The sequence below is a fragment of the Chrysemys picta genome, chromosome 4 (genome assembly GCF_011386835.1).
Source record: "Chrysemys picta bellii isolate R12L10 chromosome 4, ASM1138683v2, whole genome shotgun sequence".
Taxonomy (NCBI): domain Eukaryota; kingdom Metazoa; phylum Chordata; order Testudines; family Emydidae; genus Chrysemys; species Chrysemys picta.
In genome coordinates, this window is record NC_088794.1 from 24,255,017 (window position 1) to 24,279,320 (window position 24,304).

General features: G+C 42.8%; 1 protein-coding gene across 24 annotated transcripts in view; it reads left to right on the top strand.

Annotated features, from left to right (window-relative positions):
• The window catches only part of ANKS1A (ankyrin repeat and sterile alpha motif domain containing 1A), a 163,217-nt gene that overhangs the window by 43,239 nt on the left and 95,674 nt on the right, over window positions 1-24,304 (top strand). For 17 of the 24 annotated variants that reach the window (XM_065591688.1, XM_065591691.1, XM_065591689.1 and 14 more), the window contains exons 2-9: window positions 7,377-7,457; window positions 8,914-9,070; window positions 10,888-10,950; window positions 17,946-18,242; window positions 18,863-18,938; window positions 19,250-19,351; window positions 20,555-20,650; window positions 23,559-23,755. In XM_065591688.1, the coding sequence (XP_065447760.1) occupies window positions 7,377-7,457; window positions 8,914-9,070; window positions 10,888-10,950; window positions 17,946-18,242; window positions 18,863-18,938; window positions 19,250-19,351; window positions 20,555-20,650; window positions 23,559-23,755 (1,069 nt within the window). Of the gene's footprint in view, window positions 1-777; window positions 833-7,376; window positions 7,458-8,913; window positions 9,071-10,887; window positions 10,951-17,945; window positions 18,243-18,862; window positions 18,939-19,249; window positions 19,352-20,554; window positions 20,651-23,558; window positions 23,756-24,304 lie in introns of those variants that run through there. The other 7 variants (XM_065591693.1, XM_005309690.5, XM_008174591.4 and 4 more) reach the window with 5 other exon arrangements.

The window sequence follows — 24,304 nt, forward strand, 5'->3', positions numbered from 1 at the left end:
GACAATGGAATTCCAATCTTGGTTGGGATTTCCAGATGCTCCTTTAATATGAATAATAAATGAGATTCCAGGTTACCTATTGGTGACTCTTCTGTTACTTGCTGTTGGAAAGTAGTGTTTAGTATTTTTGTCTTGATCCGAGCACAGCACTCCTGGATGATTTTCTGATTAGTTACTCTGGGCAGAGAAAAGTAGATGGGGAGGCAGGGGGGCAAAATAGGGTTTGTTTAAAAAAATAAATGAGGGGTTTATTGTGTCCTAAAGCAATGTGCCTTATTCAGTTATTTTCCCCAATGGGAAGTTATAAAAGGCCAAGGGCCCACGGCCCTTGCTGAAACCAGAGAAGCAGAATAGAAAAATGTGTATGAAGAGTAGGTGGATGTTGTAACTTTTAGGACTTGCCTTATTTCCATAGTGTTCTGCCTTTTTAAATGCATTAAATATGGATATCAGAAACATGTAAAATTCTTCATTAGCTGATGTGAAGAAATGGGAGATGAGCCCCAGATTATTGTGGCTGGGAAGTTGGCATCTTCAGAACAAAGACTAATATTATAAATCCAAAAGTCTTTTTGAAATAAGGCTAGGAAAAAACCAATCCATTCACAGAAAGCTAGTAAGATCTGCTTCAAACCTTCTGAGCTCTTTTAGCTGTCTGAAAATTATTGGAAACTTGTATTGCATGATTCTCTCAACCCTGTGAGGCACAGATTATTCTACTTATACAAATGCTGTTTTGTTTTTCTTTAATCAGGGAAATAGTTTAATAACAATGTTGGCATGTAACACTTCATACAGTGGACGCTGTTTCCTTCCATCATCGTTTCAATAGGTAAGAGTATAACTGTGTGCACTGTAGATCTCAAAGTATCTTAATATTTTATCTCCAGTTTACAGATTTGGAAACTGAGGCATTGTGCTTTAAGCAGCTTTCCCAGTGCTCCCCAGCAGAGTCAGGAATAGAACTCAGGTGTACCGACTTCTACACTGGTCAACTCTCTGCTGGCTTACTGAGGGCAGGGCATAGTATTATTAGAGGTAGGACTTCATGAATTTTAGTCCTAGTTCTGATTTCCTTGGGCAACTAATTTTAATGCTACTCTTCCAGTTTTCCCCATCTATAAAAATGGAGGTGATGCCCCTGAAAGGTAGACAGTGCTTTGAAGGTGACCTGCTACATGCAGTCAGTTATTCCCCTTGTTTCATTCCTGTCTGTATGCTGTTGGCTGTTATGCTTTCTCTTTGGAGAAGCGGGCCCATATCTTGCTGTACCTTTTCACAGTCAAAGGTCAGTGATAGAAGGCAGAAGTCACTGTACAGCTGAGTTTCCATGAAAGGAGAACGAGTCCCTCAGACACTGTTCTGATTTCCCATAGTTTCTTCCTGTCTTCACCATGTAAAACCAACTTAATGAATGGGCTTTTAATGTCGGATTTTTTTTTAACTGCCGTATGTGTTCTAAAATGCCTCTTGAAATGAGGAGGAGTTATGCGCTATCATTTCTTCATCCTCTGTCCCCAGTAAAACAAACCTGTTAAAAAGATGGTGTTGGCTGAACAGGGTTTGACAATGAATGTCACTTGGGTACTAATGAGTCCAAAGTCGGAGCTTAAAAATTTCAAAATGCTTATGGGAGCAGTACCATCTCCAATATGATATAAGAATCATCCACCTTCTGACACTGAACACAAGTACAGAGCAATGCAAACCTGTTCTATTCTGTTGTTCTGGGCTTCTCAGTGACTGCACACTCCAAGTATTTATCTCTGTTAGTGCAATGGCTTTCGAACTGCTTGGCACCAAAGGTCTGCACTGGTTCTGTTTCCATGATGCAGAAGCTTTGGATCGTCATCAAAATTGCATCCCCTTCCAGTCTTCCGAATGTGAGAGTTAAGGTCCTAGGGGACTTTACTTCAGGGCTGGTGTTTGGTGCTTTTGTAAAATGTCAACTTGCTGCAGAGGAGAATTAATCCTTTGCTGGGAGGACTAGGGGTGTATTTTCTGGCAATTAAAAAAAAAAAAAGCTATAATCCAGTCCTGCTACTCAGAACATTACCAGATTGCATGAGAGGCTACTAAAAAGAAAATGACTCTACAGAAGCATCTTTCAGATCGAGGGATAAAAGCCAGCCCTGGCAAGAATGGTTTAGCAATGTTGGATGGGAATGAACTCTGTAACAGAGAAATCTTCATATAAGTGTTCTCTCTCTTTATCTCTCTCTGAAACTTTGAAGCCTCTTGGTAAGTCCTTTCAGACTCTGAGGGTGTCAAATCCCCATTTGAGAGATTTTGTTACTGGATGGGTGCGTTTGTGTGTTCTTTATATCAATGGACGTGACCAATAGGTTACTCTGTAGCTTGTAACTCTTTCCCAATATGTAATAACTTTCTTCTGTCACTTGTCGAGGCCTCTGTTTTCTAACTACACCAAATTTCTAAGCACTCTAACAGTTGCCAGTTAATTAAAACTTTATCTGAACCTCCTGTGACAACTGCATGCTTCCTTTCCCACTCCGGCTTTCTGTCCACAACCACTTGACAATCAGTCTTGACTTTGTAATACTTAACTTTAACCCCTTAGTATCAGCACCGTAAGCTCCCTCAGTGGTACAGTCAAAGGGTGGTGTTCCTTGCAACAGTTCTGTCAGTGGGTATGTCTATGCTGCAAAGAAAAACCTGTGGGGGGCGGAGTCTAAGAGCCCAGCTCAGTTGGCTAAGGCTGGAGCTGCAGGGCTAAAAATATCACTGTAGACTTTACTGCTTGGGCTGAAGCCCCCAGCTTCTGAACGCAGGTGAGGGGGGTGGGTCTTGGAGGCCAGGCTCCAGCCTGAGTGCAAATGTCTACACTGCTATTTTTAGCTCTGCAGCCTGAGCCTCCTGAATCAATTGACCTGGACTCTGAGACTTGGCACTGCAGGTTTTAATTTGTGGTGTAGACATACCACTCTTTCTACAGATAAGGTGTGAGGTGTCACTGAGATTGTTCCTCTTCTGTAACTGTGTCAGATACTGCAAACAGCTCTCCGAGGAAAAGGCATGTCTTCCACAAAGAAATACTCCCATCCCAATGTCCTCTCAAAGTTTGGTCTCTGCAGCCCATAGTATGTAGTCACTTTACTGTGTCTAGATCTGATAAGAAAAATCTCAGTATCTTAGTTTGTGTCAAGTGCCATGCACTGATCCTTTCTTAATACACAAAGATTTGGTTTCTAGTAAGGCTTAAGAATTATATGGCAATTTTAACTATGAGGAGGAGCTGAAGATGGAGTAAAGGGAAGAGAAGACTGATTTACTTCTGGCACAATCCCAACATCTAAAGATAAATGTTTCTCAGTCTCTTTTTGATCCCTACTTCATTCTAGGCCTTGGGATGAGTTGACCTTTTTTGACCAAGGTGGGCTAGTGTGGGTTTATTTCTTTCCATTAGTAAGAATAAAAAGTCACTTGTTGCAGACTCTAGGCACCTTTTATTGCTTTTTAAAAAGCAAAATCCTAGCATAAAGACTCCTGCAACAGCCAGACTTCCTCATAATGAGAACAAGCCAAGCCTTCCTGGTGGAAATACTCCATCTCCACATTCAAAGTCTTGCCCTCTTCCCTGTTTTCCTAGTAAGAAAAGCGGTCTCTGCATCTGTAAAAGATTTACACTCCGATATCGGAAGTGTGGCTGCTTCAGAGCTCTGAGATTTTTCTTCCGGGTTAAGTATGATATTCCTATACTGCTGTGACCTTGGGCAAGTCGTTTGATTTACAGTTTCCACTTTCCCCATCTTTTAGATGGGGATAATAAAAATTATCCACTTCATAAAGTAATTTGAAATCTTCATATGAATGATACCATAGGTGCCCAGTGTTGATGGTGGTTAACTGCAGGCATTGGGCGCTGTGTGTGCATGTACACAGCGTGAATCTATACCCCTCTGATTTCCTTTCCTTATGTCAAATAGTAACCTGACCAAAATCAGAGCAAATTTTAACACAATCTGTGAAAGGGGATATGCAGACACATTTATAACCTTGCCCAGACTAAAAACAAGTTGCTCTGCCATAATTTTAACCATTAATTGCCACTGTAAATACAGCAATAAATTAGCTGGGTAACCACACTCCATGAGCCCATTGCCAAATGGAAACCACAGAGCTCTAGAATTGACTAAATCCAACTCCGGCTTCATGGCAGCTGAAAGTGGGAGGGCACTTCCTGGATTCTGGCCTGTAGTTTATTCTGTCTCTGAGCTGACTCGACGATGTCATAAAAGTGCACAGCCAGGGCTTTAACCCTGCTTCTCAAATGATGCTAGCAGCATCTGCAGTACTGTACGCATTCAGTGACCACTTCATTTTCATTCCTTCTGTGCTGCAGGAAACTGGGGGACTGGAAGAAGTACTACGTGAGGGCGGGTGAAAATACTATCTGTGCACTAAAGGGAAGAAAGGCCGGAATCCTTCCTGTAGATCTCACCATGTCTTCTAGATTACATATGCTCCACAGTAGAGTGCCCTGATACTGGTCTTGTATGGTGCAAATTTCATTGCTTGTACTTTAGCAAAATTCAAGATGGGTGAATTAACAGCAGATCTGGGATGAATCACCCATACCTTCTTGACTCCCAGCTCCAGACTTAGTCCACTAGAGCAGTGGTTCTCAACCTTTCCAGATTACTGAAGCCCTTTTAGGAGTCTGATTTGTCGTGTGTACTCCAAGTTCACCTCCGTTAAAAACTTCTTGCTTACAAAATCAGACCTAAAAATACAGACGTGTCACAGCACACTAGTACTGAAAAATTGCTGACTTTCTCATTTTTACCATATAATATAAATATTGTACTTGCATTTCAGTGTGATACTTGTGAGCCTTGTCTGAAGCTTGAGCCCCAGGCGGCAGGGCTGAAACATGTAACTTAGCTTTGCCGGGCCCTGGGCAGTTGTCCTGCTTGCCACTCCCTAATTCTAGCTTGCACTTACGATGCCACTATACCTGTCCCATGAGCCCCTCCCCCCTCTAGGGCACTGCAGTCCTCCTGGTGTATCCATGATTGAGAACCACTGCACTAGAGCACTCTACCTCGTCTCTGTATTTGGTCCTAAGAAGTCTGGACTTTCAGGCCCCTAAGCCAGTCCCTCTAAGGGTGGAATGCATTGTACAGTTCTAGGAACATTTTTTTTCTGGGGACCAGATCATCTTATGCACTGTCCCTAAGTGTACTCTGAGGGGGAAGACAGTATGGGCCACGAAAAGGGAAGACAATATTCTTGCCTTCCAGTCGTCAATGAGGTATACAGTCGAAGGATTTATATTCTATCCCTATCAGCTCATCTTGTCTTTCTTCTGAGGTAGATATTGAGGACTATGCAGTTTATTGGATAGGGATGTATTTGGATATGGCCTTTAAGTAGAGGACCCATATTATCTTTGTACAAGGTAGATTTCTTGCCCCCAGTGCCCTTGGTCATTTTTTCTCTATACTGCTTATTGCCCTTTATCTATGTCTGAAAAGCTTTTTATAACAGTCCAACCACTAGATCATGTGGATTCTCTTGGTGGGAATGAACTTCAGTGACATATTTTGTGGTTGGGGAGGCCAACTTAAGTTTTTGAACATGTTTCTCAGAAAGAGGGAAGTAAATAGTTGGGTTTAAGTTTGAGTTCCTACTTGGTCTACATAGGATTCCTATTGGTTTGATGCCCTTCCTGTTTTACCCCAGTTCTTTTCTGCTGAGTTGATACAGTGTGTGTGGTGTGGCATTTTTCTGGCGAGGGGCCCTCGAGTAATGACTGTTATTTTAGAAAACCTAATGACTGCTTGGGTTGTCTGTGTATCGTACCATGAGCCATAGTGATTACATGCTGTGGAGGAAATGAAATTGTCAGCCCTAGTTCATAAACAGCAACAGTTCACTCTTATTTTAACACAGTGCAATTGTGGAGTGGAGGAGGGCAACTAAGCATCAGTCCTGCTTCTCTTTAAAAAGCAAAACAAAAATACCTGTGGGAGCTGGGACCTTTCTGAGCTCATTTAATTACTCCTACTGTACTTTCGAATGCATCGGTTTCAAAACAGGCCAGTGTGCAGCAAAAAGGGGCTTATAAAAGAAGGCACACTCAGAGATGGAAGTCTACAGCTTTCTTTGGAAGCATGTCTGATTTCAAATGTATCCATCCCATCTTTTTAAAAGCAGGTTCAAGTGCTGGTGAAAGCTGCCAGACATGGCAGCCCTAGAGATTGAGTTCCTTTAACTACTACAGCATGGGCAAGGTTAGTGCCCACTTCCTGCCCACATGCTCTCTCCCCTGGCTGCGTCAGTATGTTTCAATCCTGTTCTAGATGGGCCGCTTCTAAGGGTACGTCCAGACTACATGCCGTATTGGCGGGTAGCGATCGATTTATCGGGATCGATATATAATGTCTCGTTAAGAGATATATCGATCCCCGAACGCACTCCCCATCGACTCCGGAACTCCACCGGAGCAAGCAGCGGTAGTGGAGTTGACAGGGGAGCCGCAGCCATCGATCCCGCGCCGTGAGGACGGGAGGCAAGTCAGAATAAGAGATGTCTACTTCAGCTACGGTATTCCCGTAGCTGAAGTTGCGTATCTTACATCGACACCCTCCCCCACCCCCCCAGTGTAGACCAGGCCTAAGGAGTAAAAGAAGATTAATTCTCCATGGCCTATTAAATTCTTGATCTCAGTCTGCCAACAAGGCAGGCCAGTTCTTGGAACTGCTCTGAGACCACCTACTTGTTTCACACAGACCCACTAACAGCTGTCAGACAGAGATGATTTTTGGTCACCACTGACTCAGAGTGGACTTGCATAAGTGATCTAGAGATGAAAGGCTCTGTATCCCATTACTGATCTCACAGTTACATATTCTTTAATGTTTTTTACCATTGAGAAAAGGGACCCCCAGCTGATGAAAATCCTTCAGAGAAGGGAGAGGATTAGTGGTGGGTTGATGGTGTGGGGTGTTGAACCTGTTCTTGTGTTAATTTTTAGATAGACGTTTGCCACTGATGTTCCTTTAAAACTTCTTAATGAACTAAAGTACTGTTGAGAAGCCTTGTAGAATATTCATTGGTGAGGGAATAGCAAATCTCTGGCTTAAGAACTCAGATCTTTGGGAGGAATGCTGAGTAGTGAGTCTGCTTAATGACTCTGTTGTGCCTTGTGACATTTGTTACCCTTGTTTAACATAGCATTGTGCAATATCTGTTCTCTGCCTTGCTGCAGTTAATTGCAGCTGCCAGTCCATTATTATGGCTTGATTTGAAATAACAGACTTAACATAAGAACTCTGCAGAAACCTTTCCTTGCCAGCTGGCTGCCTCTAAATTTGGTACATGACTTACTGTTTGAGTTTTTTATCTTGCAGCATCTGGAGGGGACCAAATGTGAACTGTGTTGACAGTACTGGATACACTCCGCTGCACCATGCTGCTTTGAATGGCCACAAGTAAGCAATTTTACTATAGTGCCTCTTACCTTAAAGGATGTCCAGGTGCTTTACTATCCATAAAAAATAAATATGGGGGGAGAGAGAAAGAGAGCGCTATAGAATTCCCTCATTCACAAGTATAATGCAGCTGCCTCGGAGATAGAACAGGGCGTTGGTGCAATACGATACCACCTTCAGGACAAGAAGAGAACAACACCATATTGCGGTGAAATTGTAGGGGCATGTTTTTGCAGAATTCAATTAATCAGATTTAAAATTTGGCTAGGATGCTTGGGCTATCTCAAACACACTTTCATCTTTAATAACCACAAGGGACTAACACTTCTTGTTGTGTAACTCATCCAGAAGACGACCTCTCCAGGAACAGACACACCAGTAGGATTCTACTGGGATGTGTATTAACGCTGCCCCGATGTGCATATGTTGCTGTCTCCAATTACTTGATCACATTTTCTTAAATACAATACAATAACATGCAGTTTTTCTACAGTCTTCAGTACATGTGTAGAATCTTGGCTAGTAGTGAACAGTGACAAGATGATGTACTGAAACTTAAATAGCCTTAAAAACTTCACTTTTTGCCTCAAAGCTTTTTTTCCTCAGTTTTGCTTGGTTTGTACCATGACCCTAGGAGCTTGCCTCCAATAGGTTTTTTGCACTGAGACAGACTCAGTCATACACACCACCAGTGCAGGTGTAAAGAAGTGACTTACACCAATGCAACAAATTGACACTGGTGCGACTCACATTGCATAGCTGTGCGGCATGTCGGAAGAACAGGTTTCCACCAGAGTGACCAAAATGATCAGAAGTTTAGAATGTATGACTTACGTGGAAAGGTTCAAAGAATTGGCATATTTATTCTAGCAAAGAGAAGGCTGAGGGGAGATACAAGTCTTCAGATAACGAGTTGTTATAAAGAGGATGTTGATCAGTTGTTCTCCATGTCCACGGAGGATAGGACAAGAAACAGTTGGCTTAATTTGCAGCAAGGGAGATTTAACCTCAATCCTAGGTATTAGGAAAACGTTCTAACACTTAAGGATAGTTATGCACTGGAACAGGTTACCTGGGGAGATTGTAGAATCTCCATCGTTGGAAGATTTTAAAATCAGGTTAGAAAAATACCTGTCAGGGATGGTCTAGGTATATTTAATCAGCACACGGGGATGGACTAATGACCTCTTGAGGTCCCTTCCAGCCCTACATGTCTAAAATTCTTGGGCAACACCTTCTGGGAGTTTTTAAATCCACACAACTTTTATTTTGATAAAAAGAAATGATTATTATTCAGATTTGGGGTGTGTTTTTTAGTGTGGTTTTGTGTGTTGTGTTTGCAAACCACTATTTTTGAGCAGCCTAAACTTTTTGGGTGCAAACTGCTAAACAGTATCCTTTTCAGTTCTGTTGCGACTGAGTGTTTTGGAGACTCATAGCCATCCTTATTTTCCAGGGATGTGGTGGAAGTTCTGCTGAGGAATGATGCGCTAACCAATGTGGCAGACTGCAAAGGTTGTTACCCTCTTCACTTGGCAGCCTGGAAAGGAGACGCAGAGATAGTAAAACTTCTCATCCATCAGGGACCCTCCCACACTAAAGTGAATGAACAGGTTTGAATATCTTCCTCCTCCTATTGGTCTTTAATGTACCAGCAGATTTGTACTCCTAGGGTGGAAAGGAATGTGTCAGCTGCATGACATAAGGTGCTGAGCAATTTGGAAATGGATGGATGTGATTGTTGGAAACACTGTTTCTTGGTGTGGTGCTCTAATTCTGATGGGTTAAATAATCAAATCTAGAGTGGTTGGGGTGTGAAAGTGAGCAGTCAATCAACCACAGAGTGTCTGGGAAGTGATCTTCTGCTCTCCTACTGGGTTTTCAAAACAAACACTGGCTATTTATTTCCTCTCCAGTTGCTGGATGATTAAATGAAGATTGCTAGTACTGTTAAAGGCTATATTGGCTCTTTCTGTTGGGAACCAATCAAAGCAGCTTTAAGTCTTTGTTTGGCCCCACACTCCTAGCTGCTCTGATTTTTTAGCACTTGTGCCCACTTGACTAATTGTGTGGGTTTTTTAAAGCATATGGCCTGCCTCTACCCCAAATAGAGAACTATAACTTGATCCTAAAGAGCAATCCTCTCAATTGGATGAGAAGATCAAGTAATACAGCCTCCTTTCTTTCTGCACCCTGGTCTTTGAGTGGGATGCAGGTTGGCTTAGCTTGTATCAATCTGTTATTCTGTGCTATCTTCTCATCTTGGAGTGCTAACTTCCCTGTGTAGCTTTCCCATGAAAGCCTGTCAGTGTCTTCTCCATGCATCTCTGACACAAATAAGAGCACGTGTGAAATGCATGTCCACTCATTCAGACAGGTGGCTGCTGGATAAAAACACAATACTTAGTCCTGCTTTGAGTGCAGGGGACTGGACTAGAAGAGCTCACGAGTTCCCTTCCAGTCCTATGATTTTATTATTCCATGATTTTGCCCTGTATCTAAGCATTTGGATAAGGAAGCAGCCTGTTATTAAGTAATGTCTTCCTATTTGCAGACTGGGAAGCAAATGTGTTCTTTAGTACCAGTCAGACTATCAATAAACCTCCCTGTTATGGGGTGTTCCCTAGTGGTTGGGGAAAGGACTAGAACTCAGGAATTCTGGAGTTCTAAACTTGGCTCTGATACATACTCCCTTTGACACCTTGCACAAGATGCTTAAATTCTCTGTTCCTCGTATGTAAAATGGAGTTTCTTGTTTCACAAGGCCATTCTAAGGCTGAATTAGTAGTTTGTAAAGCACCATGAAGATGAAAACTGCTGTCAGTGCTAATTATTACCACTCCTCAGTTAAGTAAGGATAGTTAAGTGTGCACATTTAAAATGTCTTTGATTATGTTATGTTTGTCAATCATGTTTCAGCTCCAGGCCTAGTAGTGACCCGCAGTACAGCTGCAGGCAGCCAATCTGTTCTGTTTAAATAAATTGGTTGTAAACAGTTTAGTATGCTTCTTAAATCTGTTTACAATCCATCTGTGATGGAGTCAACCAAGTGATCATGTAAGTCTTAGTGGGTCTGTTATCTGAGGTTAGAGTAGGACAGGTATGGAAGAAGCCTATGCAGAAGATGGAGTTGAGTGTAATTCTTCAAGGTAATGTTTCATTAATGTTTGGTCTTGAGTGGGAACCTTTATAAATGAATGAAGCCCATTAAATAGCCTGCACATTTTATGTTTTAAAGATTTGTAAATGATGTGCACAGTGGTTCAAATTATGCAATCTACCAGCTGAAATGATCGGTGTGGTTAACGGTTTACGACTGGAATGAGATGCTGTGTTGTCATCCCCACCCTTTCAGAGTCACCCATTGCTTTGTTGCTGTATCTCACCCATTTCATTGTCACATTTTTCTTTTTTCCTCTCCTTTTTGTAGAATACTCTTGAGATCAAAGAACTCAAAAAGTACGGCCCTTTTGACCCCTATATCAATGCCAAGGTGTGTACTTCGCTGTCAGGATTTCACTGCATCATTACTCCAAGCTGCACTCTCATGCATCCAGGTGCATTGTCATCCAGTTGGCTGATGATGCCTGCTCGGTTTCCAGCCACTTGAGGAACAGTAAAATGCAACCATTTATTTGTGGGTTTCTTTTTAAGCCAGTTCTAGAGAGATTTAGGGAAATTTCTTCCCTGCTTTCATGGGCTCCTTCAATACTTAAACGTATAAGATTCATGGTGATGGTCAATTTGCTTAATTTGGTTGGATGACTTCCAAAAGGTAACAATTTAATTAAAATGCTTCAGATTTTGTTTCACATGCTCAAATTATTGTTACTGAGCAGAAATTGAAAGAATGGTTTGTTTGTTTTTGTTTTCCTGCTTAAAGATGGCTGCATTTTCTTCATGGGGTTTTCAGAGTGAATGACCAATCTTCTTTGTAGTGACAACATTCTGCTCATTTTCTAAATGGATAGCTAATGCTTTTGGTGGCAGGGGGCAGTAATGTCTGTACTGCCTAAGACCTCCCGTTTTGCTTGTTGCATCAGTCTCTCGTTTTGGTGTTGAGTCCTTGTGTTTTGTGTCTGGCTCTTTATCCCTAGTCTTCTGTCCCTGTGTTTTTGCCTGTTGGTTTTTCTCTCTGCTTTCAGCAATTCTTGATCCAAAAAAGGGCACAAAAATAAGAACTTATCATGCACTGAAGCAGATGAAAAAGTTTCTAAGGTCATTTGTTCTGTCTGCCAGTGGATAGACAGTAGTGTTTTGCTCAGACACCTGCCGTGTTTAATTGAGTTTTATTTATAGCCAGGCTTCAGGCAAGTGATGATATAATAGCCTGCTGATTTATCATGAGATGCTTCTGTTTCCAGCTATCACACCAGGATGGCTTCCGGACTACTCTTCTGGAGCCAGCCAGCCATGGCAGAGTTTAGCTCTTCAAAGTTTACTTAAAAGTTCAATTGTGCTTGATCTGCAGTACCCTACACAGGCAGAGTTCTTGGGCTTACCAGCTAATGGGAAGTTGGGTGATTGTATTAGCAGATATCTGTTACAGGAAATAAACTCCAGTGCATACCTCTTTTTGAATAAAAATGTTTAACTGAAGATCACATTTTCTCAATTTTTTTAAAAGGTGGAATTTTACAGCAACAAGTCTCTTCTGTGGAGAAACATACTAAGACTAGGGGAATTTAATGTGTTAAAAGGAGCTTTGTAAAATAATATGGGAGTTTGTCAGTGTTTCTTGTGAATGAAGTACGGCAATAAAGTGCTACCGAGCTAAACTACCTCTAGAGATGTTAAGTTAGTCGTATCTTGTGGACTTGTTTGTTTTCATAAAGGGTATTTTTAAAAGACTTTCCTTGGGCTCTTGGTGCACTGACCATACGTTAAAAAGAGAACTGCATTTTATTTAGGATAACATTTTCAAAAGCACCTAAGCTCACTTTCAGAAGTGACTAAAGGACCTAGGGGCCTAAGTGTCATTGGAAGTCAGTGTGACTTAGGAGCCTCTGTCCCTTTCAAAAATAAGACTTGGGTGCTTCTGACATGTTTAAAAAAAGATGCCTATGCTCAAGCTCTAGGCACCCTGACAATTAGCAAACTCATCGTTTGTATAGGAATAACTACAAATGCCAGCTGCTTTTCCCCTACGCCAAAGCCAGAAATAACCAACCAAAGATTAAATCCAAACCAACTCATATCAGCCCTTACCATGCCTCTTCCTTCCCAGAAGCCTTGGTGAGCAGATGGTCCCTGCAACGTATGCTGTAGATGACCTGATTATAGGCTATTCCAGAGCTGAGGAAGCTATGTATAACAAGTGGCATAATTAAGTTAGGGAGATGATGAGGGAGTGCTATCTTTGTTTTTGTAATGTGTTGCTTCCTTTAATTTGGCTAACTCCTGTGAAGAAACTGACCAGTTAACCAAAACCAGAGTAGAAAAGCTAACAGTCCTGCAGTTAAAGGAAAAATAAGCTATGCCACACAAGTTGTCTTTTTAATTGGTCTCTGGAAACAAACAAATAATGGAGATGGGATTTAATGTGTGCTATAAAATCTGCATGGGCCGCTGATAAAAGTGGAAGCATGCCACCTGCAGTCGGAAAATCAAACTGGACAGTGAACCCACCCGATAGATTGTCAGACAACTGGGGATCCTTTTTCTGAAATGTTTGTGTTTGGCAGTGTTGGGCACCTATAGGAATGGGAGAATCCGTTCAGTCCTGTTTCCTGCATGGAGTTCTTATTAGCATTACTGGGAGTTCTATGTGGGAGTGCACAGGGAGTGTGGACTGTTATGTGGAATGGTGATGCTGTAACTGATACCGCAGCTTCTGGCTACTTCCCTACCCTGTTATATCAGAATGTTATGGCACGCTGCTTAGTGGAGAAGTAGCCTGGGTGTTGCTCAACAAGTGTTTCTTCTTTCATCTTGGGATGCCAGGGACTGCAATCACAGCTAGAGGGACAACTGTGTGTTTCAGAATTTATTTCAGGGAGTGCGTGAAGTACTAGGAGCATGGAGGGTTTTCACAGGGTTTTGTAGGCTGAGAGCACTTTTCTTAGAAATACACAAAGCAACAAAGCCCAACATAATGTGTGAGGAGAGGAAACTCAGAAAATCATTGGAAGGTGTGTTGAAATGCTAGCATTGAATGCTCCAATGCAAAGTGTTGTGTATGTGAAAAGCATAGGATTCAGGTCTGGTAAGGAGTATGGTAGGTAGGTACGTAGTTACCAGCGTTGGGAAAATTTACCAGACACCTACTAGCTCCAGAGACTGATGCGTAAGCTGAGGATTTCCCCCCTCTTCTGCTTCCCAACTCCCCATTCGCAACTGCTGTGAAGAGGGGTGGTGGTGGGATTGCTACAGGAGTGCTGTCCCTGGATCTTCCTTAAGGACTCCATTGTTCTTATCTGTCTTTGACTAATAAGTCTGAAACATGAAGTCTCACTGTCTCTGGCTCCTGGGAAGGAGTTTTCTCTCCCACCACAGAGTAACCTGGGGGTCTGCTCTTCTGTCATTCCCCAGCCTCGTTTGGGGTGGTGATTTTGGGGATGGAGGTGAGTCTCCTCTCCCTGGAATAGCTCCAGTGCTTGCCTTGGCTGTTGGGTGTTCATAGCTTTCCCAGTTCTTGTCCATTTCTCTGTTGCTCACAGTGCATTTGTGGGTTTCTGATTTGTATGTTTGGTGTTGGTTGCTGTGTGTGTGTTTTTACCCTAGATAACCTTCCATTATTAACATAAGGGAAGTGATTTCAGGGTAAATGCAATGCTGGGTAATATGTGCTCTACAACCTAGGCTCCAAAGTCCAATTGAGTGCATGTACAATGGAAAACCTGGATAGTGACCCCCCATTTCTACTAGTAGGAGTGGAGACCCATGTCTGCTGCTGAGACAATGAGCATCTATCCAAATGAGTTCATAGGCGCTTCTGGCTCTCATTCAATGGTGGAGAAAGACTTGGTTTAGATACTGTTAGTACAGTCTGTTTCATCCTGCGACCCCATGTTAGAAAAGGAAAAAGCTTTGGGGTCCCATCCATAGTTTCAGAGCCCCCTCCCATCTCGCCATAAGGAAAGGGAGTTGCGACCCTTGCCTCTTTGGATCTGATTGCCATCTGAAGGTAGAGAACCTATGGAATACTTATTAGAAAATTATTTAATGCTATCTCTGAAACACTCCTTCAACAGGCATGCACTTCTGTATGCACGCTGTGCTGTGTGGATCTATTTGAAGGGTGTGAATTTTGTGCGGGTGACAGGTTCTAGGCTGGCAGCCCTAATGTAGGGTTACCATATTTCAGCAAGCAAAAAAGAGGACGGGAGGAGCCCCGCCCCTCCCACTTCCCGCCCCCCTCAGAACTCCCAACCCTCCCCCCACCGTTCCTTATCCCCTGACTGCCCCCTCCTGGGACCCCTGCCCCTAACTGCCCCCCAGGACTCCACCCCCTATCTAAGCCTCCCTGCCTCTTGTCCCCTGACTGCCCCCTCCTGAGACCCTCCCCCCATCCTAACTGGCCCCCTAGGACCCTACCCGTACCTTGATTGCCCCAACCCTTATCCACACCCCCACCCCCAGACAGACCTCTGGGACTCCCACGCCCCATCCAACCACTCCCCACCCCCTGACAGCCCCCCCCAGAACTCCCGACCTATCTAAACCCCTCTGCTCCCTGTCCCGACTGCTCCGATCCCTCTCCCCACCCCTGGCCCCTGACAGCCCTCCCCAGAACTCCCAAACACCCCCGCCCCCCGCTCCTTGTCCTCTGACTGCCCCCTCCTGGGACCCCTGCTCCTAACTGCCCTCCAGAACCCCACCCCCTACCTAAGTCTCCCTGTTCCTTGTCCCCTAACTGCCCCCTCCTAAGACCCCCCAAACTGCCCCCCAGGACCCTACCCCCTACCTGTACCCTGACTGCCCCAAATCTTCTCCTGCCCCCTGGCCCCCTTACCCTGCCGCTCAGAACATGGTGTTAGGCTCTGTGCGGAGCCGGACACGTGGCTGCGCTCCCCAGCGCAACACACAACCCGGTCCCTGCCCGGAGTCCAGCCTGGCAAGCTGCGGGGGAAGGGCCCCATGCAAGCGTCTGACTTTCCTGCAGCCCTCCCAGCCGCGCCTCGCTCTGCATGGGGGGGAAATCCCGGACATTTTTAGTGATTTACAAATTCCCCCCCGGACGCTATTTTTAACACAAAAAGGAGGACATGTCCGGGTAAATCCGGACGAATGGTAACCCTACCCTAATGGTGGAAATTTTCTGTGCTCACGCTGTCTCTGGCAATGAGTTTTCAGCGCACACTGTCCCACCATTGCGCCTGCTGGGAGAAATCCGCTCTAGGAGTGATTATAACCGTCTCCGCACCGTTCTGCAGAGATTGGGAAGATTACTTAATGTTTGTGTGATGTGGGCACTTGCCTTCTGAGACCCACTAAACTCATTTCACTGTCATGGAGAAGTTGTTCAGTTATTACTGAGATGGGTTGGATTCCAAATAGTAAACTAGAAGTGACAGGCCCTTTTATATGGTCCAGTGGATAGGACATATAACTTGCCCCCAGGACTTCTGGGTTTGAGTCCTGGCTCGGACATGGAATTGCTGTGTGACCTGGAGCATGTCACCTATGCACTGCTGTTTTCACCATCTGTAAAATGAGGCTAATGCTACTTACCAACCATGGTAAATGCTTTGAGATGTACAGATAAGGGGTGCTAAATGTTCTGTTAGCAATTCAGTCTCTTCCCCTTCCTTACGTGTATCTTATGTCCTCTTCACTTTGCATTCACTGATCTGGCTCCCCTGTGCTCACTTTTTCTTTATGGCTGCTTAGCCTGTGCTGTTAGACTCTGTTAAACTTGTACTCTAATAGTGAGACCCTGCATCTCCACACATTTCTCTTCTAAATGTTGCTTATTTCTGCATGTGGCTGTTGAGGCTTCTCACTTCCTTGTTCTGTTTGTTTTTATAAGTGAGTCATGACTGTAGAGGCTGTCTCCACAGCTCCCTACTTTCCTTATGCATTTCATGTGGCTGAAAAATGATGCAGTCAAATACCAGATAAAAACCAATGGGAGTTTGCATGCATGAGTTTTGTAATCTCTAGATTGTGATTTAACACATTAGTAGGATTAAAGCACGTGTAGATCCCGACCAGTTCACAGCTTATTTCAATGGCAAATGGTGCAAAATATTGAGACATTCCTCTGCAAATCGTAATCCACAAAACACAATTCACAAAAAAGCAAAATGGAAACATTTTGTAATGAAATTCATATGCAATGAAATCTAGCTAGACAGATAGCTATCCATTTTTAAAAAGGGAAGTATAGTTAAAATTACAATTTTGTGCCACAGTTAGAACTGCTATGAAGGCAGCAGAGAAAGCACAAGTTTGTAATAAGTTTTGCGTCAAAGCAGACACTAGTAAGTACTTGAACGTTCTTAAACAGAAATACCTCTGTGTATATCATACACAGTAGTAAAATTAGAAATTTTTAATGGAGCTTTTGAGTTGGAAGCAGACTGGCTTAAATCCAGGGAAGGTGTTCACACATATTTTGCACCTGAAAATGAAAAATCGTTTGGATTGCTTGCCTATAGTTACTCTGCACTGCTGATTTTTTATTTATTTATTTTTTAACTTGACAGATGCTGCATGTATTAATTGGATCAGGCTTTCACTGTAGAGGCATTCACTTGTGGCTTAGACACTTCCCCACTGCTGAATTGAGGGCCTTGCCTGGGAAGGTCTGATTGGCACCATGATCTAGCTGTGCTGCTCACTAAATTCACGTGTTTGCATGCAATAATTTAAACATACTGCACACTCTTTCTAAAATGGTCTGCTTACAAGTTTCAGAATTGTAAAAGCGGAATGGCTGCTATAAAGAATCAAAACCTCAGTCATAGGAGAAATGACTGGATTCTAGAAACAATTGAAGTTTAAATTTTAAACAATGGCAATTAAGTTACTGTAGATGGAATCCATACGGTGGTTTGCTTATTACATTTTGTATTTACTTATTGTTATGGTGCCCAAGAGGGTTGTATGCTTCATAGAGAAGACCGGACCTTGCCTGCAAGAGCTTGCAAAGTAAATGACAACCTATAGAAACTTGGCAGTCCTCTAATTTTTAATATGGCCTCTTGCTTTTGTGTTCAGTGCTTTGAAAGCAGTGTATATCTGGGTACATCAACTACTTCCCATAGCTCAGAACACAAAGGTCTGTTGATGAGTGTTTTGAGGCTTTCTACAGGCTTTTGTTAGGCGGGTTGGTCAGTTTATGAAGGTTACCTGTGCCTGATAAATTAGGAATGCGACCAAAACACTGCTCTGGGCTCTTTATGTTAAAAAGGATTTATTGCATCCCCACTACTGGCTGTTTGTCTTGTTTTTACATTTAAACTTCAATGGTTTTGTGAGTGAGGCACAAAAGGGCTCATTTCTTCCGTCTTCTGAAGCGCGGCTGTGTTTATGACCCTTCAGAATAACGACAATGAGACCGCGCTGCACTGTGCTGCTCAGTATGGCCACACGGAAGTTGTGAAGGTTCTCCTGGAGGAGCTGACGGACCCCACGATGCGCAATAACAAGTTCGAGACGCCTCTGGATCTGGCCGCACTCTACGGAAGGCTGGAGGTCGTGAAGATGCTGCTGAACGCTCACCCCAATCTTTTAAGCTGCAACACTAAGAAACACACACCCCTGCACCTGGCAGCTAGGAATGGACATAAAGCTGTAGTCCATGTCCTCCTAGATGCCGGCATGGATAGCAACTACCAGGTATCTTGCCAATCCATTTGTGAATCTAGTGCAAGTGAAAGGGGTCAGATAGCAGCTGGGGAGGCTGGAGTCCTCCCCATAGAAAAGGCACTGTAGTGGTAGGGCAAGCGTCTCTTGACCTCAGTCCTGGAGGACTCTGCTTTAAGGATGAGAATAGCTCAGTCTCCCATTCAGTCCTTGGCTGTGTTGGGGGGTCCCGCTTGGGGCAGATATACAGCAGTGAAATGTGTCCCCAAAAAGAGTGGAGAGAACTTGTTCTCTCTTCCCACCAAACCACTTCTGACTTCCCTGTTAGCACAGAAATAAACTTGTATGTCTTATCTGTCTTTCCTTCTGTGGGAGAACACCCACTCTAAATAAACTTTGGAGAGTTTTTACTTTGTTTATAATTCTCAGGCTCTCCCATGTTAAACTAAACCTTCCTCTCACCCCAAATTCTTAATGCCGCAGAATAGCTTCTCACACAGTGTGACCCCAGTAATGGGCATTGGTTGCAGTGAGTTGCTTTTGTCCACATACTGTGCGTGCAATTACTTTTTTCCTGTTTATATAAACCCCTAAAACGTTTTAGGATTACTGTTCACAATCTGGGCTCATGGTATATTGTTTAATTTTTACAGACTGAGAAGGGCAGTGCTTTGCACGAGGCTGCTTTGTTTGGCAAGACAGACGTGGTACAAATATTGCTGGCTGCAGGTGAGAGAACGACATTTTGACACAATAGCCTGGAGATGGCTTTACAGGGAGCATGTGATAAGGGAATGGTGTATGGTGGTAGCATTTTTCTCTTATCAGGCAGCGGTGGAAGAATCGTTCCTCTGAGTGACTCAAGGAGGAGGTATTCTCTGGGCAGTTGGGTCTTAGGTCTCTTTGGAGGAAGAATTTATTTAACTCAGCCCAGGAAATGACCAGAAGAGCATCTAAGTGATGACTCAGTTACAAGAAATTAGCTTTGTTGCAGATAGTCTGAAAATGCTGTCTCACCCTGCCCGCCTTATCTCTTCTAGGTATTGATGTGAATATAAAAGATAACCGAGGCCTGACAGCTCTGGATATTGTGAGGGAACTTCCTTCTCAGAAAAGCCAACAAATAGCAGCTCTCATTGAAGGTAAATGAGTGTGTTTTCTAGTCATTCATATTTATTTTTCTGTCTAAATGTACATGTGGTCTGCAGCCATGTGATCATGTTTTGTGATCCCAGCAAACATCACAAGCTAAGCATCTTTAGGCCAGGCCAGTCCTTGGAGGGAAGCATCTAGGAATGCTCCAAGAAGTAGTGCTTTACCTCAGTTGGTGGTGCTCTTTCTGAGTCATTGACCCTGTGCCCCACCAGTGTTCCATCATGATGCTCTAGAAGGTGCTGTCTTGCAGATGATCCTTAAAACAGAAGTCTTGATTACTTGTTGGAATAAAAGGACCTCTGACCCTTTGCACAAGAGTGGGGCATCCTAGCTAGAGTCCCACTTGGGTAATATTTTTTCCTTTAAATTTCCTTTCAGCTGGATTTGGTGTTTGTCACATCTTGCATGTAACTGTTAGTAAATAATGTTTTCACCTCAAGCATTTGTGTAGAGTGTTATAGATTCAAAGCATTCTGCAAACATGAACTAAACTTCATGCTATTCCTGTGAGGTTGCCAAATACTGTCCTCATTTTTGCAAATGGGGAAACGAAGGCTGCTTGAAGGCTGAAAGTTTTCATGCCTTAAGTGACATGAGTGAGACTCTTAAACTCAGGTGTCTAATTTCAGGCATTTAAACTTGGTATTTCTACCCTAGCTGTCTTGCCTGTGATCATAGGTCCCTGACTAGAAACCATGTCTCTTGACAGTCCTGTGCTGGTCCACACAACTTCACTGCCTCTTCTCAGTGTAGTATTCTCGGCTCCTCAGAGCTCAGATCAAGTGTTGTATCTCACTAAACAGCTACGTAGTAATCTGCTTGATAAGGTTGGGTGTGCATCTTAACTAGTTGATCTGTAAAGCGCTTTGTAGTTCTCTGATGAAAGACATTCTGTGGAAGTTCAGTGTCATTATTCCTAACCCTGGACATGTGATTAAAGGGGTAATCTGCTCCTATTGTGGGAGCTGAGCTCCCAGATCTAACCCTGCACTTTGATTTCATTTGGGCCATTTAAATACGTAGCTCAGCAGCTTTCAGAATAGCCACTTAATTCTGATCCACAAGGTGGGAATGTGGCACGCATGATATTGAACCAGGGAACAGGACTGTCTGCCTAACCTGGTTAAGTGGCAACTCCAGTGGTGAGCTTCTCACTATTTGAATGTTGCTTTTTCCTCTTTCCTGCACAGATCACACAACTGGGAAAAAGAGTGCAAAAGCGGCAGAGAAGGCTCTGCCAACACCTGTCATTCCTGCCACTGAACCTGCAGTCCGGATACCACAGGGTAATTAGTCTGCTATCTGGGAGGCAGGGCTTGAGTTTGTCGGGTGTGCAGATGACTGCTGATGACTGCACTGCTCTGAGTATAGAATAGGCAGGGTTCAGTTATAATAAATCCAAAAGTTGTACTTTGTGCCCAGAAAGCCAAATAGTCTGAAACCAATGATTCCCTTTCTCTCCCACCCCCTGGTTCTTTAAATCTGACTTGCATAACGTATCCCATCTGTTGCCCCTGTAATGGGGGTGGGTGGATGTCTCCATAAATCCAGAGGGAGCTGCCATTTGTTTGCTCTCATCTTTGCTACTGTTCTGCTGAACCAATAAAATGATCCGTAAAGTACCAAACATATCAGGTAAAATGCAAATACAGTGCTTCCTATGTATGTGTCGCATCCTCTCTTAGAGAGAGTACCAAAGGATTGGCTGCATTCCAGGGGTGTGTGGTAGTGACACACAACCCTGGTGGAGACTGTCTGGTCTATAGAACAGGTTTTTATAACCGAGGAAAAATCCTTCAACACTGATCAAGGAAGTCCAGGCTAAACCTTGGTGAAATTAAAAAAGGCTTATTGCTAGCATGGGTTGAGCAGCCTTGTGGGTAAGACACCAAACTGAACTGAAAACCGCAGCAGCTGTTCTCTAATGGGGCAACCCCTAATGAGTGTGTATGGTCCTTGTGTGGGTGTGCTTCATGATATCTAAGCAGCGATGCATGCAGCCTAGATTCTTGTTCAATTGCTAGGCCACTTCTCTTGCTTGCTTGTAGGGTAACTTGATTTTTTATCAAAACAATTTAAATCAGCAATTTAAATAGAAATGTAGGAGTGAAAAGGACCTTGATAGGTCATCTAGTCCAGCCCCTGCACTCAGGTAGGACTAAGTATTATCTAAACTATCCCTGACAGGTGTTTAGATAAACATCTGTAGGTTACACAACTTATTCTTAAAAACCTCTAATGATGGAGATTCCACAACCTCCCTAAGTAACTTTTTCCAGTGCTTAACTACTCTTACATTTATGTCTTTTAATGTCAAATCTGTCTCCTTTGCTGCAATTTAAGCCCATTACTATTCGTCCTGTCCTAAGTGGATAAGGAGAACCCTCCTCTTTATAACAACCTTTACGTACTTGATTCTTATGTTCCCCCTCAGTCTTCTCTTCTCTAGCCTAAACAAATTCGGTTTTTTCAATCTTTCCTCAGATGTCACGTTTTCTAGACCTTTAATTTTTGCTGCTTTCCTCTGGACTTTAATTTATCCACATCTTCTGGTACCCAGAACTGAACACAGGATTCCAGTTGAGGCCTTTTCAGTGCTGAGTGGGATAATTACTTCAACACTCCTGCTAATGCATCCCAGAAGGATATTTGCTTTGTTTTTGTAACGGTATTATATTGTTGACTCATAGTTAGTTTGTGATCCACTATAACCCCCAGATCCTTTTTTGCAGTACCCCTTCCTAGGCAGTCATTTTCTATTTTGTATTTGTGCCATTGATTATTCCTTCCTAAGTGTAGTAGTTTGTGTTTGTCCTTGCTGAATTTCATCCTATTTATTTGAGACCATTTCTCCAGTTGGTCAAGATCATTGTGGATTCTAATCTTGTCCTTTAAAGATTGCAACCCCTCCTCTCCCAACCCTATCCATACACTCAAGAAGTGTACTCTCTCTGCTATTATCCAAATCATCTATGAAGATATTTAAGAGAACCAGACCCAGGACAGATCCCTGTGGGACTCCACTCGATATGCCTTTCCAGCTTGACTGTAAACCATTGATAACTACTCTTTTCCAAACATTTGTGCACCCACTGTATATTTCCCTAGTTTGTTGATGAGAAGGTCATGTGGGCCAATATCAAAAGTTGTACTGAAGTTGAGATATATCACATCTGTTGCTTCCCTCATCACAAGGCTTGTTCCTGTCAAAGAAGGATATTGGGTTGGTTTGACATGACTTGTTCTTGACAAATCCACGTTGACCATTACTTATTGCCATATTATCTTCTAGGTGCTTACAAATGGATTGCTTGATTATTTGCTCCATTATTTTTTCAGGTACCGAAGTTAAATTGACTGGATTATAATTCCATGGGTTTTCCTTATTCCCCTTTTTATATATAGGTACCATAGTTGCCCTTAACGAGTCCTCTGGGTTCTCTCCCGCCTACCATGAGTTCTCAAATATCATGACTAAGGGCTCAGATTTCTTCATGATTTAAATCACCAAGTGGGAAGCTCAATTTAAATAATCAATTTTAATCCGCTTTTCCTTTTGTGCTTCAGTTACATTTCTAAAGAAAGGTGCCTTCTCATTGGTTGATATAACCATTAAGGCATGTTGATTTACAACTAAATAGTCTTTACAGTAAACTTGGTACATCTTTTTGCTATGGAGAGGGTTATACTATATATACATTTGAGCAATTATATAGCTTAATTTCAGATTATTAATTCTACACTTTTAGTATGTTAGAGAATGGTGAATGATGTATTGCTTATTTACTAGATTTTTTTACTTACGATTTGTGTCAAGCTGCATTAGAATTATAAATGGAATTTTATTAAATACAACAGCATACAATTTATTTTTATTGAACAAAATAACCTTAAATATTTTAGATACATAAACTTCTCTTATTAAAACATGGTTCACATTTATAACAATTATAATAAGTTTAGGCCTTAACATATATTGTGTAAAAATTAAATTTGAATTTAAACAGGTCTATTTTTAAAAAGAAAACATATTATTTAAATAAAATCCAAAATATCTGATTTAAATAAAAAAAAAAACTCTCCCCCCTCTGCAAATCATCAATTTTTATCCACGCGGCTTGCTTGTAGTCCTGATTTGTGTGGCTCTTGCAGTTCTCAGTGTGTGATTGATGGGGCATTCTTCATTCCCTCCAGGTGATGTGGAGAAAGCAGTGACTGAACTGATCATAGACTTTGAAATGAATCCAGAGGAGGAGTGTCCTTATGAAGCTTTATACAATGCGACATCCTGCCACTCGCTGGACAGCCTGGCCAGTGGGAGGTCTTCAGACAGAGACTCTGTGAATAAGGAAGCAGAGACAGCGGGTCTTAAGGCAGCAGGAATCAGGCCTGTATGTAGCCATGTGTGTTTTTTATCTGTCTCTTTAAGTAATATAGAAAGCATTTATCTCCGTTCCCATACACTACTGCACTCTTGCTACAGGCTGAGTACCCAGCAGCGCAGTTGGAAATAAGTTTTAGATCTACCGCTAAGCTTGATTAGAGCAATTGGGATCTCTTCCCTCTCCTACCTGGGATGTGTGTGTTGCCTCCATAGTATTCCACGCGTGTAATCACTTCTACATCATGTCTGTCTGCTTCTTGTCCAAGTCTGTAAGAAGATGAGTATGGCCATGCTGGGCCAGACCAATGGTCCATTTAGTCCAGTATCCTGTTTTCTGATAGTTGTCAGTTGCAGATGGTTCAGAAGGAATGAACAGAACAGGGCAATTTATCAAGTCATCTATCTCCTGCCATCCAGTTCCAGCTTCTGGTGGTCAGAGGTTTAGGGATACCAAGAATGTGGGGTTGCATCCTGGACCATCTTGTCTAATAGCCATTGATGGACCTATCTTCCAGGGACTTATCTAGTTCTTTTTTTAACCCAGTTATGTTGTAGG